We start from the raw sequence: 22,142 nt of genomic DNA, 5'->3' as shown, positions 1-22,142 counted from the left end.
CGCATTTACCGCTCTTAAAATGAATTGTTAAGTTTTGAAGAATTGAAATTGCATGACATCATTGAGAATGAGGGTTTTCAAAGATGAAGATGTGATTTTCTTTCAAAAGAGCATAGCATGGCATGTGCATTTCATCTCTTGAGACTTGTATAAAATGTATATACTTTGTTAAGGATTTCCTATTAGGCTTTATGCTCACCCTATGGGATTTTTGTGCAGGAAAAGATGTGGTGATGCCGCCTAACAAAAGGCGAGGAAATGTGTGTTGAGAGTACGAGACTCTCATTTTGTTATGACTCTGTGTGTAAGCCAAGGGCTGTATGTGTGTGAGTTTGAATAACCGTTTTGTGTAACCAGGCTTAAGCCTTGGAAACTTGTAAACCCTTGGGGGTATTTATTTGTTTATTTACTTGTTGTTGGATTAACGTATTGTTGCATGAAGAACTATTGTATCATGTAATGTAAGTTTGGAGATTTATATGCGGTTTTCCTTGAAAGAGCCATGATTGTTGTATTATCATTTGGGCTAGAAAATTGGGGCGTGACAACTTGGTATTAGAGCTACCAGGTTTGAATACTTGGAGCTCGTGGGAAGTGGTTGTTTAACCACAATGGGTTCATGTTGCATGATAGGTTGCATAATAGGAAGATGTTATGCATTTTGTGATTGTGTGATAACATGCTTATGTGACTATATGGGTATAGGATTGGACTTTTGAGATGTTGCTTGCGCCTGTTACATTCCTTGAAGTTTTTTTAAAAGGGTACTTGATCAATACTCGTTCTACTAAGAATTCTTGATTTTTCGTGGGATGAATTTCATCATGAAAGAATAATCTGTATGTGTTTGCATGAGTAAGTGCTTATGTGGAGTGAAATTACATTGTCTATATGGTAGAGAAAAGTATAGCATTGTTGCGATCGAACGTGCGAGACAAGTTACGAGCACATATGGGTTAGTGTGCTAAATTATTTCTATTGTCCTTTATAGCTTGTCAGGAAGAGGTCAAACCCGTGGTGGTAGAAGCGGGAGACGTGGTAGGGCCCGCCAAGGTGTACATGAGGTACCGGTCCATGAGGTTTCAATGCAAGAAGAAGAGTCAGGCCAAGCTAATATGGCCGAACAAGTGGAACAAGCGGGTCAAACCGCATTGGGAGCTCTAGCCCAAGAAATGGCAGGAGCTTTGAGAGAGTCTATGAATTTGTTGAGAGCAGACAATCAAGCCCAAGAGAACACCATAGAGTCAAGGGCGAGTTTTCTTACTAGGGAGTTTTTGCAGGCTAAGCCGGATGAGTTCCATGGTGGCCCCGAGCCCAAGAAAGCAGATGAGTGGCTCGAGCAAATGGTGAAGACATTTGAGATGCTTCACATTGATGATAGCGAGCTAAGGGTGACTTTAGCGAGTTACTATCTTAAGGGAGATGTAGGTCAATGGTGGAAGTATGCCAATGGTAGAGTGGAGCCAACGTGGGAAGCCTTCGTGGTTGCTTTCCAAGATAAGTACTTACCTTCCATTGCTAGGGAGAGATTGAGGCAAGAGTTTCAAGACCTCAAACAACTTAACATGTCGTGGCTGAGTTTGAAACGGTCTTTTTTAGTTTGTCCTGGTTTGTACCGGAGTTGGTGGCAACAGAAGAGCGTTGTTGCGTCAAGTTTGAAAAGAATTTGAGAACTAAAATCTTGTTTAAGATTGCCGGAAACATGATTAGGAACTACGGCCATCATGAAGAGGTGGCGGCGTAGGTGGAGATTACTGTTCAAGTCGAGGAAGAGAGACTTCGGGGTTCGAGGTTCAGGGGCCAGGAACCACAAGAAGACTATAAGTAGAATATGAGGAGCAGGAGCACCTTTTCATCCCTGTCCAAACCACAACAATCTTGATCTACTTTTCCTTTGCCTAGTGCGGGCTCAGGAAAGAGTACACCGAGTGGCTTTTCTTGTTTCAAGTGTGGCCAACTGGGTCACAAAGCCTTTGCGTGCCCACAGAAGGGAGGAGGGCAGTTGATGTTACCACCACCTAATCGATGTCAGAGTCAACCTCAGAATAAGGGACATGGGATTAGTTGTTTCCAATGTGGTCAGTCGGGGCATATGAAGAGGACTTGCCCATAATTAGGAGGCGCATCTGGCGCATTAGGGTCAAGGCAGACTCAAAGCCACCATCAGGCTCATTCAGTTCAGATTTCACGAACCAATCAGGGAGCCGCTTCGGTGATGCCACCTAACTAAAGGCGAGGAAATGTGTGTTGAGAGTATGAGACTCTCATTTTCCTATGACTTTGTGTGTAAGCCAAGGGCTGTATGTGTGTGGGTTTGAATAACCGTTTTGTGTAACCAGACTCAAGCCTTGAAAACTTGTAAACCCTTGTGGGTATTTATTTGTTTTTTTACTTGTTGTTGGATTAACGCATTGTTGCATGAAGAACTATTGTATCATGTAATGTAAGTTTGGAGATTTATATTCGGTTTTCCTTGAAAGAGCCATGATTGTTGTATTATCATTTGGGCTAGAAAATTGGGGCATGACATAGTATAACTGTGCTATCACTGCAGGAAATCATGCTCTTAGTGGCGTTTCAAAAACACCGCCTTAGGTCTGAAAAAACACCACCATAAGAAGATGCGACATTTCTAAATTACATCACAAATACGGCTGCTACATTAAGCTTACGGCGTTTCAAAACATCAATAATATCTTCCAACGACGATTATGAAAAAAGTTACTATATCCTAATATTGTAACGCCCGTCACCTTCTTTCCGTCTCTGTTAACTAATGATGTCATATCCAACACTTATGCTATATATGGTTGAAGGATTTGAGGAGAGATTTGGAAGGGAAAATGGAAAAGGTATGTGAAATGTGAATAAAATATATCTATATTTCACATAATTTCACACACATTTTCCATTTCCCTTTCAAAATCCCTTCCCAAATCTCTCAACCAAACACAGCGTTAGTGGCGCTTTCAAGAAACGCCACTTTTTTTTTTTTTTTTTTTGGGGGGTGGGGGGGGAGGGGGAACTTCCAAACCCTTAGCATACCAATTTTAGCCTTTTGGTTTAAAAAGAAAATTCCAGTATTCCACCAAAACAAAAAGTCATTTGAAAATTCTCACCCAAAAAAAAAAAAGAAAAAAAAAAAGAAAAGATCATTTGAAAAATAAAATAAAAAAATCATAGGGCGACCATTATTCCTACAAAACCCAATATTGTCTTGAAACTACATAACCCATTGTTTTAGGCTCAAAATGGAAGAAGATTGGGAAGAGGGGGGGGGGGGGACAGAGGGTGATGAAATAAAGAAACTATTCTTATATATTTATATATGTAGTAAGTTGAGTCAACCTTTTTAGACATTTAGATAAGACCTAATTAACTTGTAAGCAGATTTCTTGTATTCACACCACATAAAATCCTTGTAGAAACTTCTTGCATATAGTCCTAAAACTCCAATTAGTCATCACCTGCTTCAAAACCAATTAAAACCAAAAGATCAGTTAGGTTCACAAGCCAAGAAAAAGTAAAAACTAACACACACACACAAAAAAAGGGGGCTAAGAATGTAAACAGAGAAAAACCCATTGAAGAAAAAAAGAAAATTACCAAATCTCTTTTTTTGGAAAACTTATCAACCTAATCACAAGTTATAAAACAAGTAAACTCTATAACTACAAAAAGAAAAATCAAGGGAATAACAACAATTTAACATCCTCTTAACCAAATAAACAGTAATCGTTGACAACATAGTTTTCAAATAGACAACTGTTAGCTTTCTTCTTAGTTTTCAAATAGACAATAATCAAAGCAAAATCAACCCTCTTGTTAACCACTACTCAAAGCAGTAGAGCCATACACAGAATTAGCTCACCATATTGAGCTATAGCAGAGGGATGACATCTATATCCAGTAATATCTTATTCTTGAGGACTGTCTAACATTGATGTGTGCCGAGAAGCCATAAATAATTGAGAGCCCCCATCAGATCCTCCAACAGAACTCCTAGTATAAGCAGGCATCAACTATAACAGAAAAGAAAACTTGTGACAAAACAAATAATGCAAGAAAGGAAAAATTCAATATTATCACTAAAGCACTTTCTAAATCAATAGTTTCGCAAAAAATATTAACAAAGATTGTGTCAACCATCCATGATATCAACACATAGCAAACAAGAAAAAAAAAACAGCAAGTCACCAATTCACTAGATAAAGATGTTTAAAATTCTACAATCTTCTAAAAAGTTCATACCAAATATGCATTTTGGTAAGAAGATATTACTTAAAGAGTGAAAAATCTAAAAGCCCCAGAGATATTGATTCGTGATTATGTTTCAATTTTAAATAATGAATTCTAATCCCAATCAAACAATCAATAACAAATCGCAAAATGATTTAACTTTGAAAAAACTACAATTAGAGCGCTTCCAATTGTGATAAAAAATCACAAGCCAAAACCATAAAACAATTTACTATGAAGCTAAAAGAGAATTACATATGTGTACCCTCAATTACCTAGCGAATCCACGCCCAAATTGAACTGAACCTGATGTGTCTCTTCCACCACCTTCTTCTCCATGGAATTGTCTTGCCCAACGTTGAATCCACAACGTTAATGTCGAATCCACGATGATAAGCCACTCCGAAATCCCCCAAAGCTTTAGGCCAAAGTTCCTTGGAATCCACTAAAGAACACCTCTCTCTTTTGTGAATAAAAGATTAAAGATAAACCCCTTGATGATACCAATATGAAACTCGCAGATCTACCGATTACTCTCAAATCATCAACGAAACACTTATAAAGATACCTTCCAATATAGAAAACCTTGGTAGCTCTGCTTTCTCAAAATTTGGACGGCTTCAACCCTAAAAATAACAAACGACGCACTTTATAATAAATAAATTCAAGAAGATAGCTTAAACGCACACTTCAACACTCAAGTGCGCGTGAGTAAAGGCGAAAACATATAGGCTGATAGCTCGAGCGCAACATTCACCACTCGAGCGGTAAAACTTGCTTCCTAGAAGTTTAGTTTGCTAGCAAAGATATTGGATGCTCCTATTCACTACTCGAGCACACAAATGACCACTCAAGCGATCAAACAGCTTGATACCTATACATAGTCAGCGAAATGGCAAATATGAAAGGTTCAAGATCACAAACTTCTCTACCTAGGCACAATTTGGGTTGGATTCGCATCTAAACACTCACATCCTTACTGAAACAAAAGAGTGAATAAAGTTACAACCAATAGGAGTTTTGTCAAGTGGGATTGCCAATTACAAAAACCTAACAAAGAGAAACACAGAGAAATCATATTTACCAAACATGAAACAATTATAAATTCAAAATTCCACTTCCTCAATGCATTGTCACAACGCCAACTAACCTATTATAAGTACCAAAAATATTTTTATAAATGAACTTGTATAATAAGATATTTGAGGTAAGTTTCATCAATTGACATTTAGTTATTATCAACAAACATAATGATCAAATTTCAATTCCTAAATTTCATAGGCCAATCCTTGCTTGCTTTAAATTTAATCATATGGTCAATTATGATAGGGCACATCAAACATATCATGTGAGTTCAATAATTCAAAAACAAAGAAAAACAGGTTTGTTTGAAACATCGCCATATTCTCCATAATAGAACCTTGTGGCCTTTCATTTAGCCAAGGAAACATATAAAAATTCGCTATAGTTTTTAACAAAAAGGTATACCATAGGCATCAGCAGTATGGTAATGAGAATGAAAAGTTTATATATTATAATTACATAAGAAACAAGAAACAATTCTATCTTATTGCTAGTGAAATAACAATGAATGTTTATGGGATCAAATGACTGAAACTTACTTGTCATTCTGATATAGGACAAATAGGGACAACACTGGATTTTCAAAACGGAGGTTATTTGATGGCCTAAACAATGAGTAATTTAGGATTTCAGGGGTTAAATGGGAAAGGGAGTAGGGTTGATTTGGGGGTGATTGGATAAAGTTGAGGTGGAAAAGTACACTTTTAGAGGGCTGTGAATAGTAATCCGAGAATAGTAAATTGTAATAGAAAAGAAAAAAGAAAGAAGAGAAGAAAATAGATCTATGCATCACACCTAGATTCCATAGGCATCACATCTAGAGTTTGATTGCATCACAAAATTCATAAAGAAGTTTCAAAGCTCTCAACTTTTTATAAAACATCAACTCTATTAAATTATAGGCATTACATAGAATTATATAGAATTAGGAGACTTCCTAAACTAACTATACCCAAAAAAGGAAATGTTAATCATATTGTTTAATTTTGATGATGTCTGTCTAAAATATTATTTGCAAAATATATTATTTGACACAAAATATTATCTATTTAAAATATATATTGTATGATACATTTGTTAAATATTTTTTAAATAAATATATATTTTTTTACTATTTAGTTTTTGAAAAATTAGGCTGATCACTATTCATCTTTTGACAAATTTGATATTGATTGATTGTATTATTTTGATAAATTTGATATTGATGAGTTGTCTTCTTTTGACAAAAGTGATATATCCACATGGAGTGGTAGGTTATGTTTAGTTTAAAATCTCTACAAAAATTTAAAAAGGGTATATATGTTCAGATCTATTATAAATATTACTTAAAAAGATTTTACTATATATGCAAATATTTGATTAGAATATTATATATAATGCATATAATATGAATAAAATAAATCACGTGAGCAATTAGATTTTTACACTACATTGATTATATCATGTCACACACACACACACACACACACACACACACACACACACATATATATATATATATATATATATATATTATAATAAAAAAAAGAAGAAAAAGATGGAGCAAATCATTTGCTTGTTTGAAAGTTGTGAATTTTGTATTATATTATTTTGGTCAAATTGCCTACAAAAGAAAAACGGTGGCTTCATGTTTGAAAAAAAAAAAAAAAAAAAAAAAAGAAACGAAAAAGTTAGTCTTGCTTTTATTATCTTTTTAATTATTAACCTTTACTGCCTATTTGAAATCAAGGAGCGTGCCCATGTAATCCATGACGTCAGAAAGGAGCGTCCTACTTCCAACGGGTATATTTTTTGGTATAAATAGAAGTGTTGAGTGTAGAGAAAAATCAAGAACTTGAAGAGAAAATTTTTTTGTGTGCTCCGAAATTTAGAGAATATTGTATTCTACTCTTTCACTTTCAGATCTAAGTGTAACCTTTGTTCTTACACTTTCACATCTACTCTTTGTGAGAGAATTATTGTAAAAGAGGGTTTAAGTACCAATTATTTTTATTTATTATTTTTGTGAGAGATTTTTGTAAGGGTAAGGCATTTATTGTTGAGTGAGGCTCAATAGATAAGAGTAAGTCCTATGCAAAATCCACAAGCTTGGTGAAGACTTTGTAGTGTATTAATTCATTTTGATAGTAAATAAATTCTCATGGAGGTCCCTTGGAGAGTGGATGTAGGCCTGGCATGCTGAACCACTATGCATCTCAGTGTTTAATTTTCTTCCCCTATCTCTCTTACTTTTATATTGATAATTATTATTCTGTCTTTTATTTGTTAAAATTTTGAATATTGTATTTATAAATTTTAATATTGTAAAATGTTTTAATAACCCAATTAACCCCCCCTCTTGGGTTGCCTACTTAGGAAAAGCCTAGACTCTAATTTGTGTGACTTAACCGTCTTAGAGTAAATCATGGCAACCCCTAGTTATTCTTTACCTGAGGGACGAGCATCTAATACTGTTTAGCGGCACAAATTTTAGCTATTGCAAAACTAGGATGACCAAACATGTTCAATCTAATGATTATGAATTTTAGAAAATTATTTGCAATGGTCCAAAAATTCCTACCAAAACCGTAGATGGCCTTAAGGTACCAATACCTGAAGATGAGTAGAATGAATTAGATACTAGAATGGCTCAAATTAATGTCAAAGCCGCAAACATGTTGTATTGCGCCCTAGATGCCAACGAATTCAATAGAATTTCCACATGTAAAACCGCAAAAAAAAATTTGGGATGAGCTTATAGTGACTTATGAGGGAACCGAATAAGTTAAAGAATCTAGAATCAGTTTGTTAGTTCATAATTATGAACTCTTTAAAATGAAGCCTGATGAAACTATTCCTCAAATGTTTACTCGCTTTACTGATATTATTATCGGTTTAACTTCTCTTGGAAAAATATATACTAATGCTGAAATTGTAAGAAAAGTGCTTAGGTCGTTGCCAAAAAGTTGGGAGACAAAAGTCATTGCCATTACCGAAGCCAATGATTTATCAAAGCTAAGTCTAGGTGAGTTAATGGGATCTCTCTTAACGTATGAGCTCATAATACGAGAAGGAAAAGAAGAGGAGGACAACAACAAGAAGAAATGAATAGCCTTCAAATCCACCTCGAAACATCAAGAGGATGAGGAAGATGATTCGGATGATGATAAGGAAATGAGATTCATCACTTGGAAGTTCAAAAGGTTTGTGAGAAAGAAACAAGGCGTGCTAAAATTTTTCAAAAAAGATTTCAACAATAGGGATTTTCAAAAGGGAGAAAATCACAAAAAATCTGAAGTTCCCTACTACGAATGCAATAATCCTGGATACTACAAATCAGAATGTCCGGAACTTAAGAAACAATTCAAGAAAGACAAGAAGAAAGCCATGATTGCAGCATGGGGAGAAGATAGCGATGAAAGTGACTCAGAAACCGAAGCTTGCAAAAATGATGTTGCTAACCTATGCTTAATGGCACTTGGAAACGAAGATGAGGTAAATGACGAATCTTTTACGTTTGATGAATTACAATCAGCTTTTGATGAATTACATGTTGAATTTATAAAACTTAGTTTGAAAAGTAACTGTCAAAAGAAAGTGATTTCAAGTTTATGAAAAGAAAATGAATCCTTAACTTCTAAGATAAATACTTTAGAAAATAAAGCCATGAAAATGAAAAAGGAAAATGAGATTTTAACTCGAGAAGAGTTTTCAACTTCTAATAAATAATTAGTTATATTACAAGAAGAAAATGAGTCTTTTAAAAATGAGCAAATTGTTTTGAAAGAAAATATTCAAGACTTCAAAAATACTCTTTTAAAATTCACTCAAGGAAGAGAGACTTTAGATAAAATTTTTAAAAATCAAAATCATATTTTGATAGAGCTAGAATAGGATATAAACCTTTTTCAAAAGTAAAAACTACCAAAAATGATTTTGTGCATGCATCTTGTAGTCACTCTCATCTCACATGTCATTTTTGTGGTATAAAAGATCATATTTCACCTTCATGTCCTGTTAAAAGAAATCCTTTTTCCTAAAATAAAAATGATGTGGGTTCCTAAGGACATTTCAAGAGTATGAAAATCTAACTTTTATGGACCCAAGACAATATGGGTACCAATAGAAAAATCAATTTTCTCTAGGTACGTTTCAAGACAAAATCCAGTAACAATAGATGGTATCTCGACAGTGCATGTTCGAGGCACATGACTACAAATAAAGCTATGTTCGCCACACTCCAACCAAAGGATGGCAGATATGTGACTTTCGGCAACAATAGTATGGGTAAAGTCATTAGTGTATGTGACGGCCTGGTTCTTTTCCTCTCTCTCTTTCTTTCTTTCTTCGCTTCGTTCTCCATGTGCCTTCGTTGGGTTTGAAATGTCCGGGATGGTTCCTTAGTTTGGAGTTCTAGTGTTTTCTGTTCCGTGTTGAATTTCGCTTGTTTCGGAGGATGCACTGGTGACTCTGAAGTGCCGGGCGCAAAGCTGAATTTTTTAGGTGGCTGGGCTTGGGCCGCACTTGCGGGGTTGGGCCGCTCGAGCGGTGGGCTAGGCCGCTCGAGTGGTGGAGGTTGAGACCCAGGAAATTCCATTCTGTCTAGAGCGCGCGAGAGGAGAAAATGGGTTGCGCGAGCGGTCAAGATGGGGCGCTCGAGCGGTGGAGAAGGCCACACGAGCGGCCAAACGGGCAGTCCGAGCTCTGTTTTTATATAACATTTTGGTCCGAATATATCATCCATTATACACATTCCCGTCTCACTCTAAACCCCTATTTCTCTTCCCCTTCTCTCTAGAAAACTTCTCCAAACACCAAAACACTTTGATTTTTGCAAATTCTTGGGTCAAGATCTTCATCTTCTCCCTCTAAATCTTGGAGATCAAGAACTAGGGCTTCATTTGGGTTGAAGAAATCAAAGCTCACTCTCATCTTTCAAAGCTAGGGTTTCATCTCATCTTGTTCTTCATCAAGCTTTAAGGTAGGGATTTCTTGAGTTATATATACAAGTTTTGCTAGACTAATGTTGATTTAAAAAGGATTTTGAAGTTTTGAGTTGGTTTCTTTGATTTTGATTTCAAAAAGAAGAGGGTCTTGAATGTGAGCTTGTATTTCAACCTTTTACTATTATTTTGTGGGTTTTCCTCTATTAAACTCATGGAAAATGGTGTGATGGAGTTCCTATAAAAAAATGATGGAGTTTTGTTTTTAATAAATACCCTAGAAATTGGAAATTTTCTTAAAAAGTAGAAAGGCCTGTGGAAGTTCTTCTTTTCTTGTGATTGATGGATGAATGAGCATTGATTTTATGATGTAGTTGCTTATAGCAATTTCTTGATGTATGTATAAAATGGAGGTCCATTTTTGAAGTCCATTGATAAATGTATATATGTGTAGAGTTGTAAGATGGCAAGTTGTTGAGTGCCATAGATGATGTAAAAATGTTTGATATTAATGAAATGGAAAAATAAAGTGAAAGATGACATGCTGGCCATATTGAAAGGGTTGATCGTGATGAATCATTGTTGAGAAATTGTGATGGTGTGTTGAAGACACATGATTATTTGCGAAATGAGAAACGTATTTGTGAAAGTGAGAAAGGTATTGTTTATTATTGTTGTTAAGCCATTTTGTAAATAGAGAAGTGTTATGAGATATTAATTATTGCCTCTCATTTCCATCTGATTTAATATCACCATTGTCTATGAAGTGAATTATTACCATTGTTGCATTCTCATCATGTTTACTTAAGAAGGATTATATTGTAATGAGAACTAATGGAAATGGGTATGGGGTAAATACGTTGGTAAATCCGGATGGGGGGTGTAGATGAATTTGATAAGTTGGCCTGAGTGTCCAGGGTGAAAGACCTGAAAGCCGCGCGGATAGGTGTCGAGCCTTCCAGTTAATACCGGTAAAAATGACAGTTTGGTAGTGCTCGTAGAGACTACTTGCAGACACCAGCCTAGGGATTACCAGCGTCGTATTTACCGCCCCTGTTGATTTAAATATTGGAAGTTTGAAATTGATGAGATTGCTAAATATTATCGAGAACATGATGAATTTAAATTGTACATTGAATATTATTGAGAACATGATGATTTTGAACTAGTGCATCAAAATAAGATTTTCCTTCATTATTGGCACTTGCATGGCATTACATATGCATTTTTAACGTTGATGGAATTGGCATAACTGTATATACTTTGTGAGAAATCTCTACTGGGCGTTATGCTCACCCCTATGGGAATTGGTACAGGTAAAGATGTGGTGACCCCGCCAAGCTAAGGACGTGGAGATGTTTTGAAGAAGAGTAGTTTGACTCTTATTTTGTTGTGATATTTGTTATAAGCCAAGGGCTAATGTGTTTGGGTCCGAGAGACCATTATGTGTAACCAGGCTATTGCCTTGGAACTTGTAAGCCCTTGAGGGCCTTATTTGTTGTGATTTAATAAATATTGGAACCATGCAAATGAATTTGAGCAATATCTCATTTTGGAAGTGGTTGATGTAATAGTTATGTGAGTTTATTTTCGAGGCGTTACAGTGTAGGAAGTTGTAGACACCCCATTTTTGACCGTCCTCAAGACTTGGACGTCACCATTTGAACACTCGGTGATTATCCATGTTTGTGTTCGTTTGGAGTTCCCGGAGGTCTCGGCTCGCGCGCCCCGCCTCAGGATCCCCGAACTCGACCGTTTAGTGTCTGGTTTTGCACCAAACACTTGCATCTTGCCTTTGAGAGGCAGGTTGGGGCTTGTAGACCATCCCCACCCATCACCGGCAGTGGCTAGATGCCACCGGCTGGTTTTTGCTGCCACCGGCAATTTAGTTTGCCGGTCGGCACTTTGTTTGGCCAAGATGGCATTTTTTGCCGGACGATTGCTGTTCATCTGCTTTTGTAGATATTTTAGGACAGCTGTATTGATTTTTCTCCCCTCCATACACGTGTATGGAGGGATCTCCCTCTTGCAAAGCTTGTCTTGTAAGCTTTACAAGAGGCATATAGAGAGGAACTCTCTCTAAGGCAAGAGAGAGGCTTTAGACATTTTAGAGAGAGGAAAATACAGAGGAGAGCTCTGGTTTTCTAGGGTTAGGGTTAGATACACTCACCTATCTCTCTTTCCCTCTCATTTTGCACACTAGGTGTTTTGTGTCTCACTATTGCACACAAACACCTAGTGTTTCACCTTCCTCTAGGAGCTGAGGTTCTAAAGAGTGTGTTTTGAAGTTTTGGTCTTGGATTCAAGCTCAAGGAGGCCATTGGAGCATCTTTGTTGAAGAAGGCATCAAGGGTGAGAAACTAGTCTTTTTTTCCCCTTTTTTGCATTGATTTTCTACTAGTCTTAGAGCTGTTTTTGTGATTATTGTATAACATAAAAAGTTCTATTTTTAAGCCCTCTTTATTGTTTATTAAGAGTGTTTTGTTGTTTGACGGTTGTTGACCGCCCTTAGGCCTCAAAAGGCCTCATTTTAAGCCATTTTGTGCTAGCTCCGGGATTTTGGTGTTGAGGTCTCTTCACCACTGAAATCTTGAGGGATTTCAGTGGTGAAGATGATCCTTTGAAGTCCCAAGAAGGAGAGGGCCATCCCCTCTCCTTGTTGTCCTTGAAAGGGACACATTTTGGCCTCTTACGGAAGCCTACGCTTGAGTGTGTGTTGAGCATATTTGATTTGTTTTTCATGCTTATATATCCATGATATAACATGATTTCAAGTTGGTTTTGGAACTTCATGCATGTTTAGCATAGTTGCCTTGTAATGCCATGTTTGTGCCTTGACATGTCTAGGTTGTTAGCCTTTGTTGGAGCATGTTTTAGGCTTGTATTTGTGAAGATTATATGCTTATTTTGCCATGTTTTAGATCTGTCCATAATCGTTTGGGTTGATCTTTGCTTGCATTATATGGCTCCTTTGCATTTGGGCTTGTTGGCCTTGAGTATGTGCATGTGTAGCATGACATCTTTGCATGAATTTGATGAATTGGGGTCACCTTGTATGCCATTTCAGTCCTATTTCCATGCTTGTTTGATTGCCTTGCATGCCTCTTTAATGCTTTGAAAGCATGTGTTGCAATGCTCCATGTTTTGGCCATGGTGTATGCCTTTGAATTTGGGCCACTTAGATGCCATCTAAGGAGTCCTTTGGCCTTGTTTTAACATGCTAAAAATCTGTTTTTAGTTGCTCAATGCATGCCATGTTTGTTGTGATAAAACATGCTTCAAAGCTTCATGATTCGCCTCAAGTATTTAGACCATGTTTGGTGCATGCTTGGCTTGATTTGTTGCTTGGTTTGGCATCATTTTATAACATGATTTTAGGGCTCATGTTGCATGCTAATTGTCCATGTTTCCTCCCTTTCAAGTGTGCTTGAGGGTTGTTTAAATTGTGCCCAAGTGTAGGCCTTCCATCATGTGTATGTGTGCATGTGTTTTGGCTTCTTGTTTTGGTCATTTTGGCCACTGTTTTAGGCCTATTTTAGAGTCGCCTAATTCATGTTTAAGTCCATCTTTGCACTCATTTGTATTGCCATATGCATGCTTGTATGCTTGCATAAGTGTTTTGCCATGCCATGTTGCATCCTTAGCTTGTATGCCTAGGTTGCATTGCATCTTGCATGCATGCCTTGTTCCTTGAATTGGTGATAGGAATTGGACCTAATTTGTTTGATTGGTTTGCATGCATTTGAAACCAAAGTTGCATGCTTGGTTCCTTGGGCCATCATGCGTGGAAATGCGTGATTGGTGGCCCGAGAACCGAGGCACATGTCCCTTTGAGTCATTACAATGATAAGAGACATGTTTGGTGCATACATGCCTTGAATTGTGCTGTCATGCCTTGTTTTGCCCTCTGTTGCTGTGAGTTGCAGGTTCTGCAGGAATACTCTGCCGACCGGCAGTGTAATGTGCCGACCGGCACAATTTTCTCTGCCGACAGACCCTATTTTGTGCCGATGGCCATACTACACTGCCGGTGGAAGTTTCATCTAGCCGGTGGTGATCCCCTCTGTCCAAGGATGTAGTCCTGAGGTTTTGACAACCTCCAGAGGAGGAAAGGGAGGAAAACAGAGGCGGCTTGCGCATGGTGGCACGCTTCCCGAGGCGTTTTCCTGCTTTAATTAATTAGTTAATTTGTTAATTAATTAATTTGTAATATTTAATTAGCTTGCGTAGTTAATTAATTTGTAATATTTATTTGGTCCCTCCGAGCGAGGGCAAATCTGTAATAAGCGTGTGTTGGTGGTGTGAATGTCTTCCAATCCCCACTTCTTTCTTCCCTTTTACTTACCTGCTTTGATGGTTAGTATTAGGGCACGTCTAATTTAGCATACCTTATGCTATGCATGTGTGCATCCATGCATTTGTATTGCATGCATTAGGCTCGGTACATCACGCTAATTGCATCAATGCTTCAATTCCAAACTGAATATGTGATAACTGTGCATTTTCACATGACATGTTTAGGATAGCCGAGCCTATTCTAGCAACATTTTGTATGCGATGCATTAGGCACTTCACATGGACTTAGATCATGCATGTGTGCTAACAAGTTCTTTTTTTTGGCACGGAGTACTATGTAAGTATTTCCGCTTTAGCATATCGCATGAGTGTGAATGTTGCCATAACAGCATGCTTAACATGTGGCTAGATGCTTATGTGTTAAACTGTTTTGAATGCCTGTGGGTGAAGGTTGGATTGTTTGAGTTGGAAAGACTCGTTGAAATCCGCATTTTAGCCTACTTGCGAGTAGCAAATTCCAAAGCATTTTCGAAATGAACGGATATGCAATGTTTCTTTCCAAATTAGGCAATCTAGTCTATACTTGTTTGCTGTGCGCATAACATAGTAATTCTAGGCTAATAAATGGAATAAGAACACATAAAGTTTTTAAAAACGGATATCACGGTTAGTAGAGGCCGGTCTTCGGACCGGGCGAAAGGGGGTGCTCATAGCTGACCTTCCCCGATCGTACCCAAGCTCCCGAGCCGAGACAACTCCGGTGATGACGGACATGTGGCCTTCGGCACCGAGTCAGGGTTTCCTAAATTTCCCCATTTTAAAAATATTTAGGTGGCGACTCTGTATCTGGCAAAGCAGTCCATGTTTGGCACTACTTTTTCAACAAAATCTGTTTTCTCAAACGATTTGCCAGATTTGGACTCTTTGGTTCAGATTAAGAACCGTGACACAAATCGAGAGTCCGAACTGTAGTAGCATCGAGGTCCCCAACGCGGGCGCTGTTACAGTTTCTGGCGACTCCGCTGGGGAATTTTAGAGAGCTTGGCTCGAACTCGTGATATCCTGTTTTGATCTCATTTATGTGTTTCTTTGCATTGCATGTGCATTGGTGCGCCTAGGAACACAGTGTTTGCCATCTGCCATTCCTGAACGGTTTGCCGGAGGCTTGTCTTGTCAAGGCATGTCCATAAGGCTGACTGGCTATGGGCTCTGACAGTATGGGAACACAAACCCCGGTTTTACCGGGGCACCCTTTCTGACCATTCGACCTAGTGCATATTCGGAACCATAGTGACCATTCCAAACTAGGACAGGTTGCTTACCCGATGTTAGGTTGTTTGAGAACCGCTGTGTGCGTAGTGAAACCCTAGCTCCTGACAAAATAGGACAGGGAAACTTTACCCCAACATAGGGGTGTTTTGTTCTCTTTACTTGCTATGTGCTTTTAGAGTGCTGCTCTACAGGAATGCACATGTCAGTTTGCAAGTCAGAGTATCTAACCTGGGGACACCAGTATCAGTATCAGTTGTGAGAATCAGTTATCCGCGGGTATCAGATTCAGTATTTTGGGAACAGTAATTTTTGGGAACAGTGATCAGCAGTAGGGTACAGTTGTTTGGCTACACCCGTGATTGATCAGTTTGGGCTGAAATGCTGTCTGTTTTTCTTTCAAGGTTCAGAGAGTTGCAGAGTTGATACAGAACAGCCAGTGTCTCCCCTTTGCTGAGGCAAGATTTATGGCGACACAAAGTTCAGAAGAAATTGTGGTTATGACAGCCGCACCGGAGCAGGGAACCACTCCGCAGAGTGAGGCCAGCATCAGTATGTCACACCCGCCCAGGATACCCGTTGTGCACCCGGTTTGGGCTCCCCAGTTATACCAGGCTCGTGAGCCCACCACCTTCGAATTGATGGGGGATGATAGGCGATCTCCAAAGGTCTGTGGCAGACCTCGCCTATGGAATGTTGGCTTCACCGCCAGCGGCGCCGTACGCCGGGAATTTTGTACCACAGGAGCCCCCGCTACTGGGGTGGATTGTGATAGAGCTCAGCCAGCCAGAGGTGGCTTCCGGCTATAGCTACGACATGTCAGCACCAACCCAGACCCTCGATCAGGCTGAGGCCAAAGGAAAGGACAAGGCAAAGGTAGACGCCGACCCTATTGAGCAACTGCTGTGGGCAGTCGAGGCTTTGAAGGCCAGAGGGATGAACAAGCAACAAACGTCTGCAATAGTGACCAAAGCTGTAGATGATGCTTTCCCCGCTCCAATCAAAGGCAGTTCAAGCCAGACAGAAAACCGGGATGGGCCCCGTCATGCCCAGACAATTCCAGTAGCTCCCACCCCTGCACCGGGAAAGGTTCAAAAAGTCAAGGCAGCGCCAGCTGATCCTTTCGCCAGCGCATCTGGCAAGAATCCTCAAACTGCAAAGTACCTGCCCCGAGGGCGCAGGGTCTTTCACGATCTCCACATGCCTCTGTCTAGGGCATTGTTAATATTGGCAAAGAACGGGCATCTTAAGCCTTTGGAGCCCCGGCCACTCCCGAAGAATCTCCCCGCCACTCATGATGCTACCTTATACTGCGCGTACCATCAACAGTCCGGTCACAGTACCGATGGATGTTCCCGCCTTCGTCATGAAGTGCAGGATTTGATTGATAACAAGGTTATCCTACCACCCACCTCAGGCAAGCCCGTCACCACTCAGTTGTTGGATTTCGAGGGCTCAGATACTGCAAGTATGTAAAGTGAACCGCCTGCGGGCAACATTTGGTATATTTTGGATGAAGCGTCTGGCACGCATTTTTGAGCATTGGTGAGACTGAGTTTTTGTAAATCCTGGCTTGGATGTCGAGTCAGTCTTTTGTTTTGAGTCTGTCTCTTTGCCTTGAGTCAGTCTTTTTTGCTTAAGGGGCTGTCTGGTTGTATCGAGTCAGTCCCCGTTGTATATAATACCTGGTGATTCTGGGGTTGTTGTCCCGAACACCGTTTTGTTTTGTAATTATCTGTTTTGTTTTGAGTCTGTTTCTGCCGAGGGGCCAGTTGCACCAACAAAGCCGATTGAAACAGCTGTTGCTATCTCAAACTTTATGCTTGCTTTCAGCATAAGTGCCGGAGAATTTGAATGAGCTGACAGTACATCTCGCCTGCTCTCCTGTGTGCCAAACTCATTGCATTAACCTAAGTTTTTCAACAAAACAAACTTTTTGAACACTGCGGTGATGAAAACGAAGAGGAAGGAATTCCTCGGGTTTTGTAAAATTTTGATCATTTTGAGAGAAAGAGAGGCGTGCTAAGTCTTTTTATGAATAAAGCCATGCTTGTCGGCATGAGTACTGAGAAGGACCCTGGCCTGATCCAGATTGGTTCCACACTATCTTCGGCGCGAGCGATTCGTCGCCTTCTTAAAAACTTTCAAAAACAAATGTTTTACGCGGCCCTGCGAAGGCCTGTGTGGAATCGCTCTTGGGATTGCGCAGCCTAGGATCGCTCTCAGCCTCAAGATTCAACCTATTTGTTTTTCGACTTTGAACCCTTTCAGAATGTTCAGAAAGCTCAACGGACAAACGCCATGAAAGGCCCGTGTGGCCAGTTTTGAGGTAGCCTTCTATCAAGAAGCATCAAGGCCGAATCAGAAGGAGTAAATCTCGCCGGGAGAAGCTCGTAGAGTAACCCTGATGGATTCTCCGCAAATCAGTGCAACAGCCGTTCTCCTAGACACAGAGAGGCTTCAATTTCAAGAAACCATTTGGCATGGACTTGCTACACTTTTACCCTTTGAGAGGCTCGCTAGGCCGAAAACCCGGAAGGGCGGTCCAGGCAAAAGTTAGAGCAAGAGAAAAATACAAAAAGAAAGATTGAAAAGAAAAGAAAAAGAAAAAAAAGAGAAAAAAGGAAAGAAGAAAAGAAAAAAAAGAAAAAAGAAAGAAGAAATAGAAAATGAAAAGAAGCTCGCAAGGTCGAAAACCCGCATTGGGCGCCTTGGCAAAAATGAGAGCCAAAAAAAGTGAAGGTTAAAATACCCGAGTGGACCTTAACCAGAACTACGTAAGGCTTGATTCCCATGTTTGGGATACGTAGGCAACTTCATCATGAAGTCCAGCCCCCAACGCTTTCATAGCGTCTCAGTCCATGCAATGGTTTCGATTTCATCCCAAGGTCCAGTTGCCAACACCTTCCAAGGTGACTGTGTCCATATATTTGTTGTGACCGTCTTCGTCATCGCTGTGTCCAAGAGATCAACCACCGCCAATGAAGACTGTCTGCGGATTGCTGCGGCACCATCCCAAACAAGGGGCAACTTTCCGTTGCCACCACCCGCCGCGAGCCGCCATTCAAACTAGGGGCAACTTTCCGTTGCCTCCCACCCTCCTTCAAACCAGGGGCAATTTTCCATTGCCTCCGATCCGAGGTTGCGCATCTCGAAGGGTAAGTTTCATGCTTGTTGAGCATCAGCTGTTTGAAAAATAGTTTTTGAAAATTTTTACCGAGGTTGACTATTTTCTCGAAAACTATCTCATTTTCCAAAACTGGACCATTGTCTTGGACCCCAAAAGGAAAATTTTCAGTACTTGCAGCCTGACTTGCATGCTTTTCAAATCAAAAATCGAACAAGTACGTTAATCCGACTCTCGTTTTGATCAAAACTGTTTTAGTAGAAAGCAAAAACGAAAAAATGGTTAAAATGATGAACTAGGGGCACAGTTGAGTCAGGCGCTCTCTTTCCCCCGTCATCAACGTACTTGCCAGAAGAGCACTCTGTCTGCCGGAAGAATAGCTGTGAGCTAACGGCATCGGGCGTGAACCCACACCTTGCTAGTTATCCATCAATCACCCCGGGGAGGGATGAAAAATGAGAGAATGAAGAATAGAGAGGTGTAAGTTGAGAGAAAAGAGAGGAAAAGGGTTTTGAGAGAAAATCCGAGCTTGAGAGTTGAGTGATGTGAGGATCACAAATGAGAAAGGGTGGGAAACAATACCCAGCTTGAACCGGCCCCTCGTGATCTGAGGTCCCCCATCTTCGTTTACGCGTCTGTGTGTCGTGTCTCTTTCATTTGACGGTCTCGTCTTTTGTTTTGAGTCTCTCCCGAGCGTGTCTCGTTGTGTTTAGGTCGTGTACCTCTTTGTTTAAGTCCTCCCCGCTGTGTTCAGTGGTAAGCTCGATATCCCGGTTTGAAAAACCCTCATTTGATTTCAAAAATCATTTATGCTCAGGATACTGTGCCATTCTCTACATTCGAGCGTATTTCGACTCCAACCGGTTCCGTCTTTGAGCTCCGTCTTGTCAGATTGGGCCGTTTGTTCAGAGTTTGCTGTGTGTAGAATGAACCGAATGCTGTGTTTTGGGCTGTATGCAGATCAATCCCCAACAGAGTAAGGGCTGTGTGTTCAAGAATCAGGCAGTGGGTTGCTTGGGTGTATTTTGTTGTTGGCTGTTCAAGTTATCTGATTATTATAGTGCAAGTGTTCAATTTTCAGACAACCAATCAGTTCCGTTTACATTGAGGTGTAACATGATGAGATGCGATGCAATGCATGAGATGTGTAAATGTAAACACTTTTTCAGATAAAAAGTCCGTTTCATTTCATTATCTTTTCAAGTGTACAAGTTTTGGAAACAAAAATCTGCCTGCGGCAGTACAAGGTAATCTATCTACCAACAAAAAGAAAAGTACAAAGAAAGAAAGGAAAAGATAGCAAAAATCTGCATCTGTGTCAAGCACTCCGGAGGGCTGTCAGTCCGTCCTGGTCCTCTTCCTGGACGAAGGTCCAGGACCATCAACAGCGTCATCGTCAGAGCCCGAGCTAGAGCCGTCTCCGGTCTCCTCCTCCGATGACCCTGCCTCCGCCTCTGACTCGTCGTCGTCATCATCGTCCGGAGCTGGAGCTCGCGAGCTGCTCCCGACGTGAGTACGCCCACCCCTAGTGCGGGGAAATATCCTGCCCTCCTCGTCTCTCCCCCGAGCAGGGACAGCAGGTCTAGCTGGAGCACCTCCTGCCATGGGAATCTGGAAAGGAGGCTGAAAAAGTGCACAAAAGTGAAATGCATCAGTATACTGTAGACAGTTTATCAGTGCCGAATGCAATGTTGAATACAGTGTATGAATGCCGTGGGCAGTTTATCAGTGCAGAATGCAGTGTGTGAATACAGTGTATGAATGCCGTGAGCAGTTTATCAGTACAGAGTACAGTGCAGAATGCAGTGTATGCAGTGTATCAGATGCTGCGAGATCAGTATGTCGGGTGTTGTGCCGTGCATCAGATTATGTGAATCAGTGTATGAATGGTTTGAGGCCAGTGTCAGAAGGACATACCGGTATGCTGTAGACAGCCAGGAGGTCAAATGTCCGCTGGAGCATCCCCATCATCGAGGCATTCATCGCCAACGACTGACGGGTGTACTCAGAAGAAGCCTGCAAAGGTATCAGATGCATTAGTATTCTGTGGAATATCAAGTAAACTGAAATGAAATAACTGTACGAAGTGCAGTGATACATACCGGAGGTAGGTCGGGGATGTCAATGAACTCGTGACCAGCCGGTGGAGGGGCGAAGGGGATCTGATAGGTCGACCCACCCTGCCCCTGGAAAGTCAGTACAGCGGGCAGGGCAGGCCAGCCAGCTCCTCGTCCTCCCCGCGCTCCGCCCCTACCACGGACCCGGGCCCTCCTCGAAGATCCAGCCCCTGCTCCTGCTCCGGCCCCAGCCGCCGATGCTACAGGCCTGACCCCCTCTGCTCGACGGCCGCTCAACGGTCGCATCAGGTACGTCCGCACGTACTCCTGATAGTCGCCGGTGCCTCGGAAGCCGGCCTCCTCCCAGCCGATGGAGTAATCATCCAGCTGCTCAGTGGTCAGCCCCTCGGTCTCCCTCATCTCTGCAGGAGGGTGAGCCGGGACTATCTGCTCAGGTAACCCGCGGGTCTGGCGTAGAAAACGCTCCCCCAGGTACCAAGCCCGACAGACCGGGCCCTCAAGCAAAATCCGGAAACGCGAGGTCTCCTCAGCACCAGGGAACCGACCCCGCATCGCCGACGGCAACGAAGCCCATGGCCGCCATGTGATCTGAAAATGACAGGCAGTTTGTTATCTACTGTTATTGAAACATGCAGTGGGAAAGCGAAGCTAAATGAACTGAAAGTAAAGCATACCTCCGTGGGGGTGATGGTGTCGAAATATCGGCGGAAGAAGCCGAATGTCTCCCGTGGTCGCCGGGTGCATCTCCCGTCAAAGCGAATCGAGAATGGGACAGCCGGAGGAGGCTCCGCGACTGGTACAGGTGCAAGCCTAGGAAAGTAGGCGTAAACCCACAACTGCAAAACAGATGTCAGTATGACTATCGGGTAAAGCAGAATAAAGCAGAAATAGCAGAGCCGTGTGTTGTGCAGTGTATTGTGTGCAGTGCATAGTGTGAGCAGCGTACAGTCAGTGTAAAGCAGAATATATGTGTGTGCCGTGTGTACAGTGTACAGTCAGTGTAAAGCAGAATGTATGTGTGTGCCGTGTGTACAGTATATAGTGAGTGTAAAGCAGACCGCAGTGTGCGCAGTGTACAGAGTGCAGAGAATATCGGACAGAAATGAAAAAAGTGGAGAAGAAGTGTAC

The 22,142-nt window shown here is 40.9% G+C and overlaps 1 protein-coding gene across 1 annotated transcript; it reads right to left on the bottom strand.

The window, feature by feature from the left end:
* Positions 1–3,917: 3,917 nt before the first annotated feature.
* On the bottom strand, positions 3,918–21,598 carry LOC145814146 (uncharacterized). The gene is made up of 5 exons (XM_082910671.1): positions 21,039–21,598; positions 20,854–20,952; positions 20,378–20,559; positions 4,515–4,586; positions 3,918–4,002 (listed from the first exon to the last, which is right to left on the bottom strand). The coding sequence occupies exons 1-5, from the start codon at positions 21,564–21,566 to the stop codon at positions 3,918–3,920; spliced, it is 966 nt and encodes a 321-aa protein (XP_082766797.1). The 5' UTR covers positions 21,567–21,598.
* Positions 21,599–22,142: the final 544 nt, after the last annotated feature.

Source organism: Camellia sinensis, unplaced genomic scaffold (assembly GCF_055761805.1).
Source record: "Camellia sinensis isolate YWXY unplaced genomic scaffold, ASM5576180v1 Unanchor1, whole genome shotgun sequence".
Lineage (NCBI taxonomy): Eukaryota > Viridiplantae > Streptophyta > Magnoliopsida > Ericales > Theaceae > Camellia > Camellia sinensis.
The sequence above is the reverse complement of the archived record's forward strand: the minus strand, read 5'-3'. Positions and strand labels throughout refer to the sequence as shown.

Coding starts and splice junctions, on each gene's coding strand:
- LOC145814146 (XM_082910671.1), bottom strand. CDS start 21,566: ATGCGGGGTCGGTTCCCTGGTGCTGAGGAGACCTCGCGTTTCCGGATT. Junction 4,587..20,377: donor GAGTCAGAGGCGGAGGCAGG/GTCATCGGAGGA, acceptor ACGTTGGGCAAG/ACAATTCCATGGAGAAGAAG. Junction 4,003..4,514: donor TTTGGGCGTGGATTCGCTAG/GTAATTGAGGGT, acceptor TGCTTATACTAG/GAGTTCTGTTGGAGGATCTG.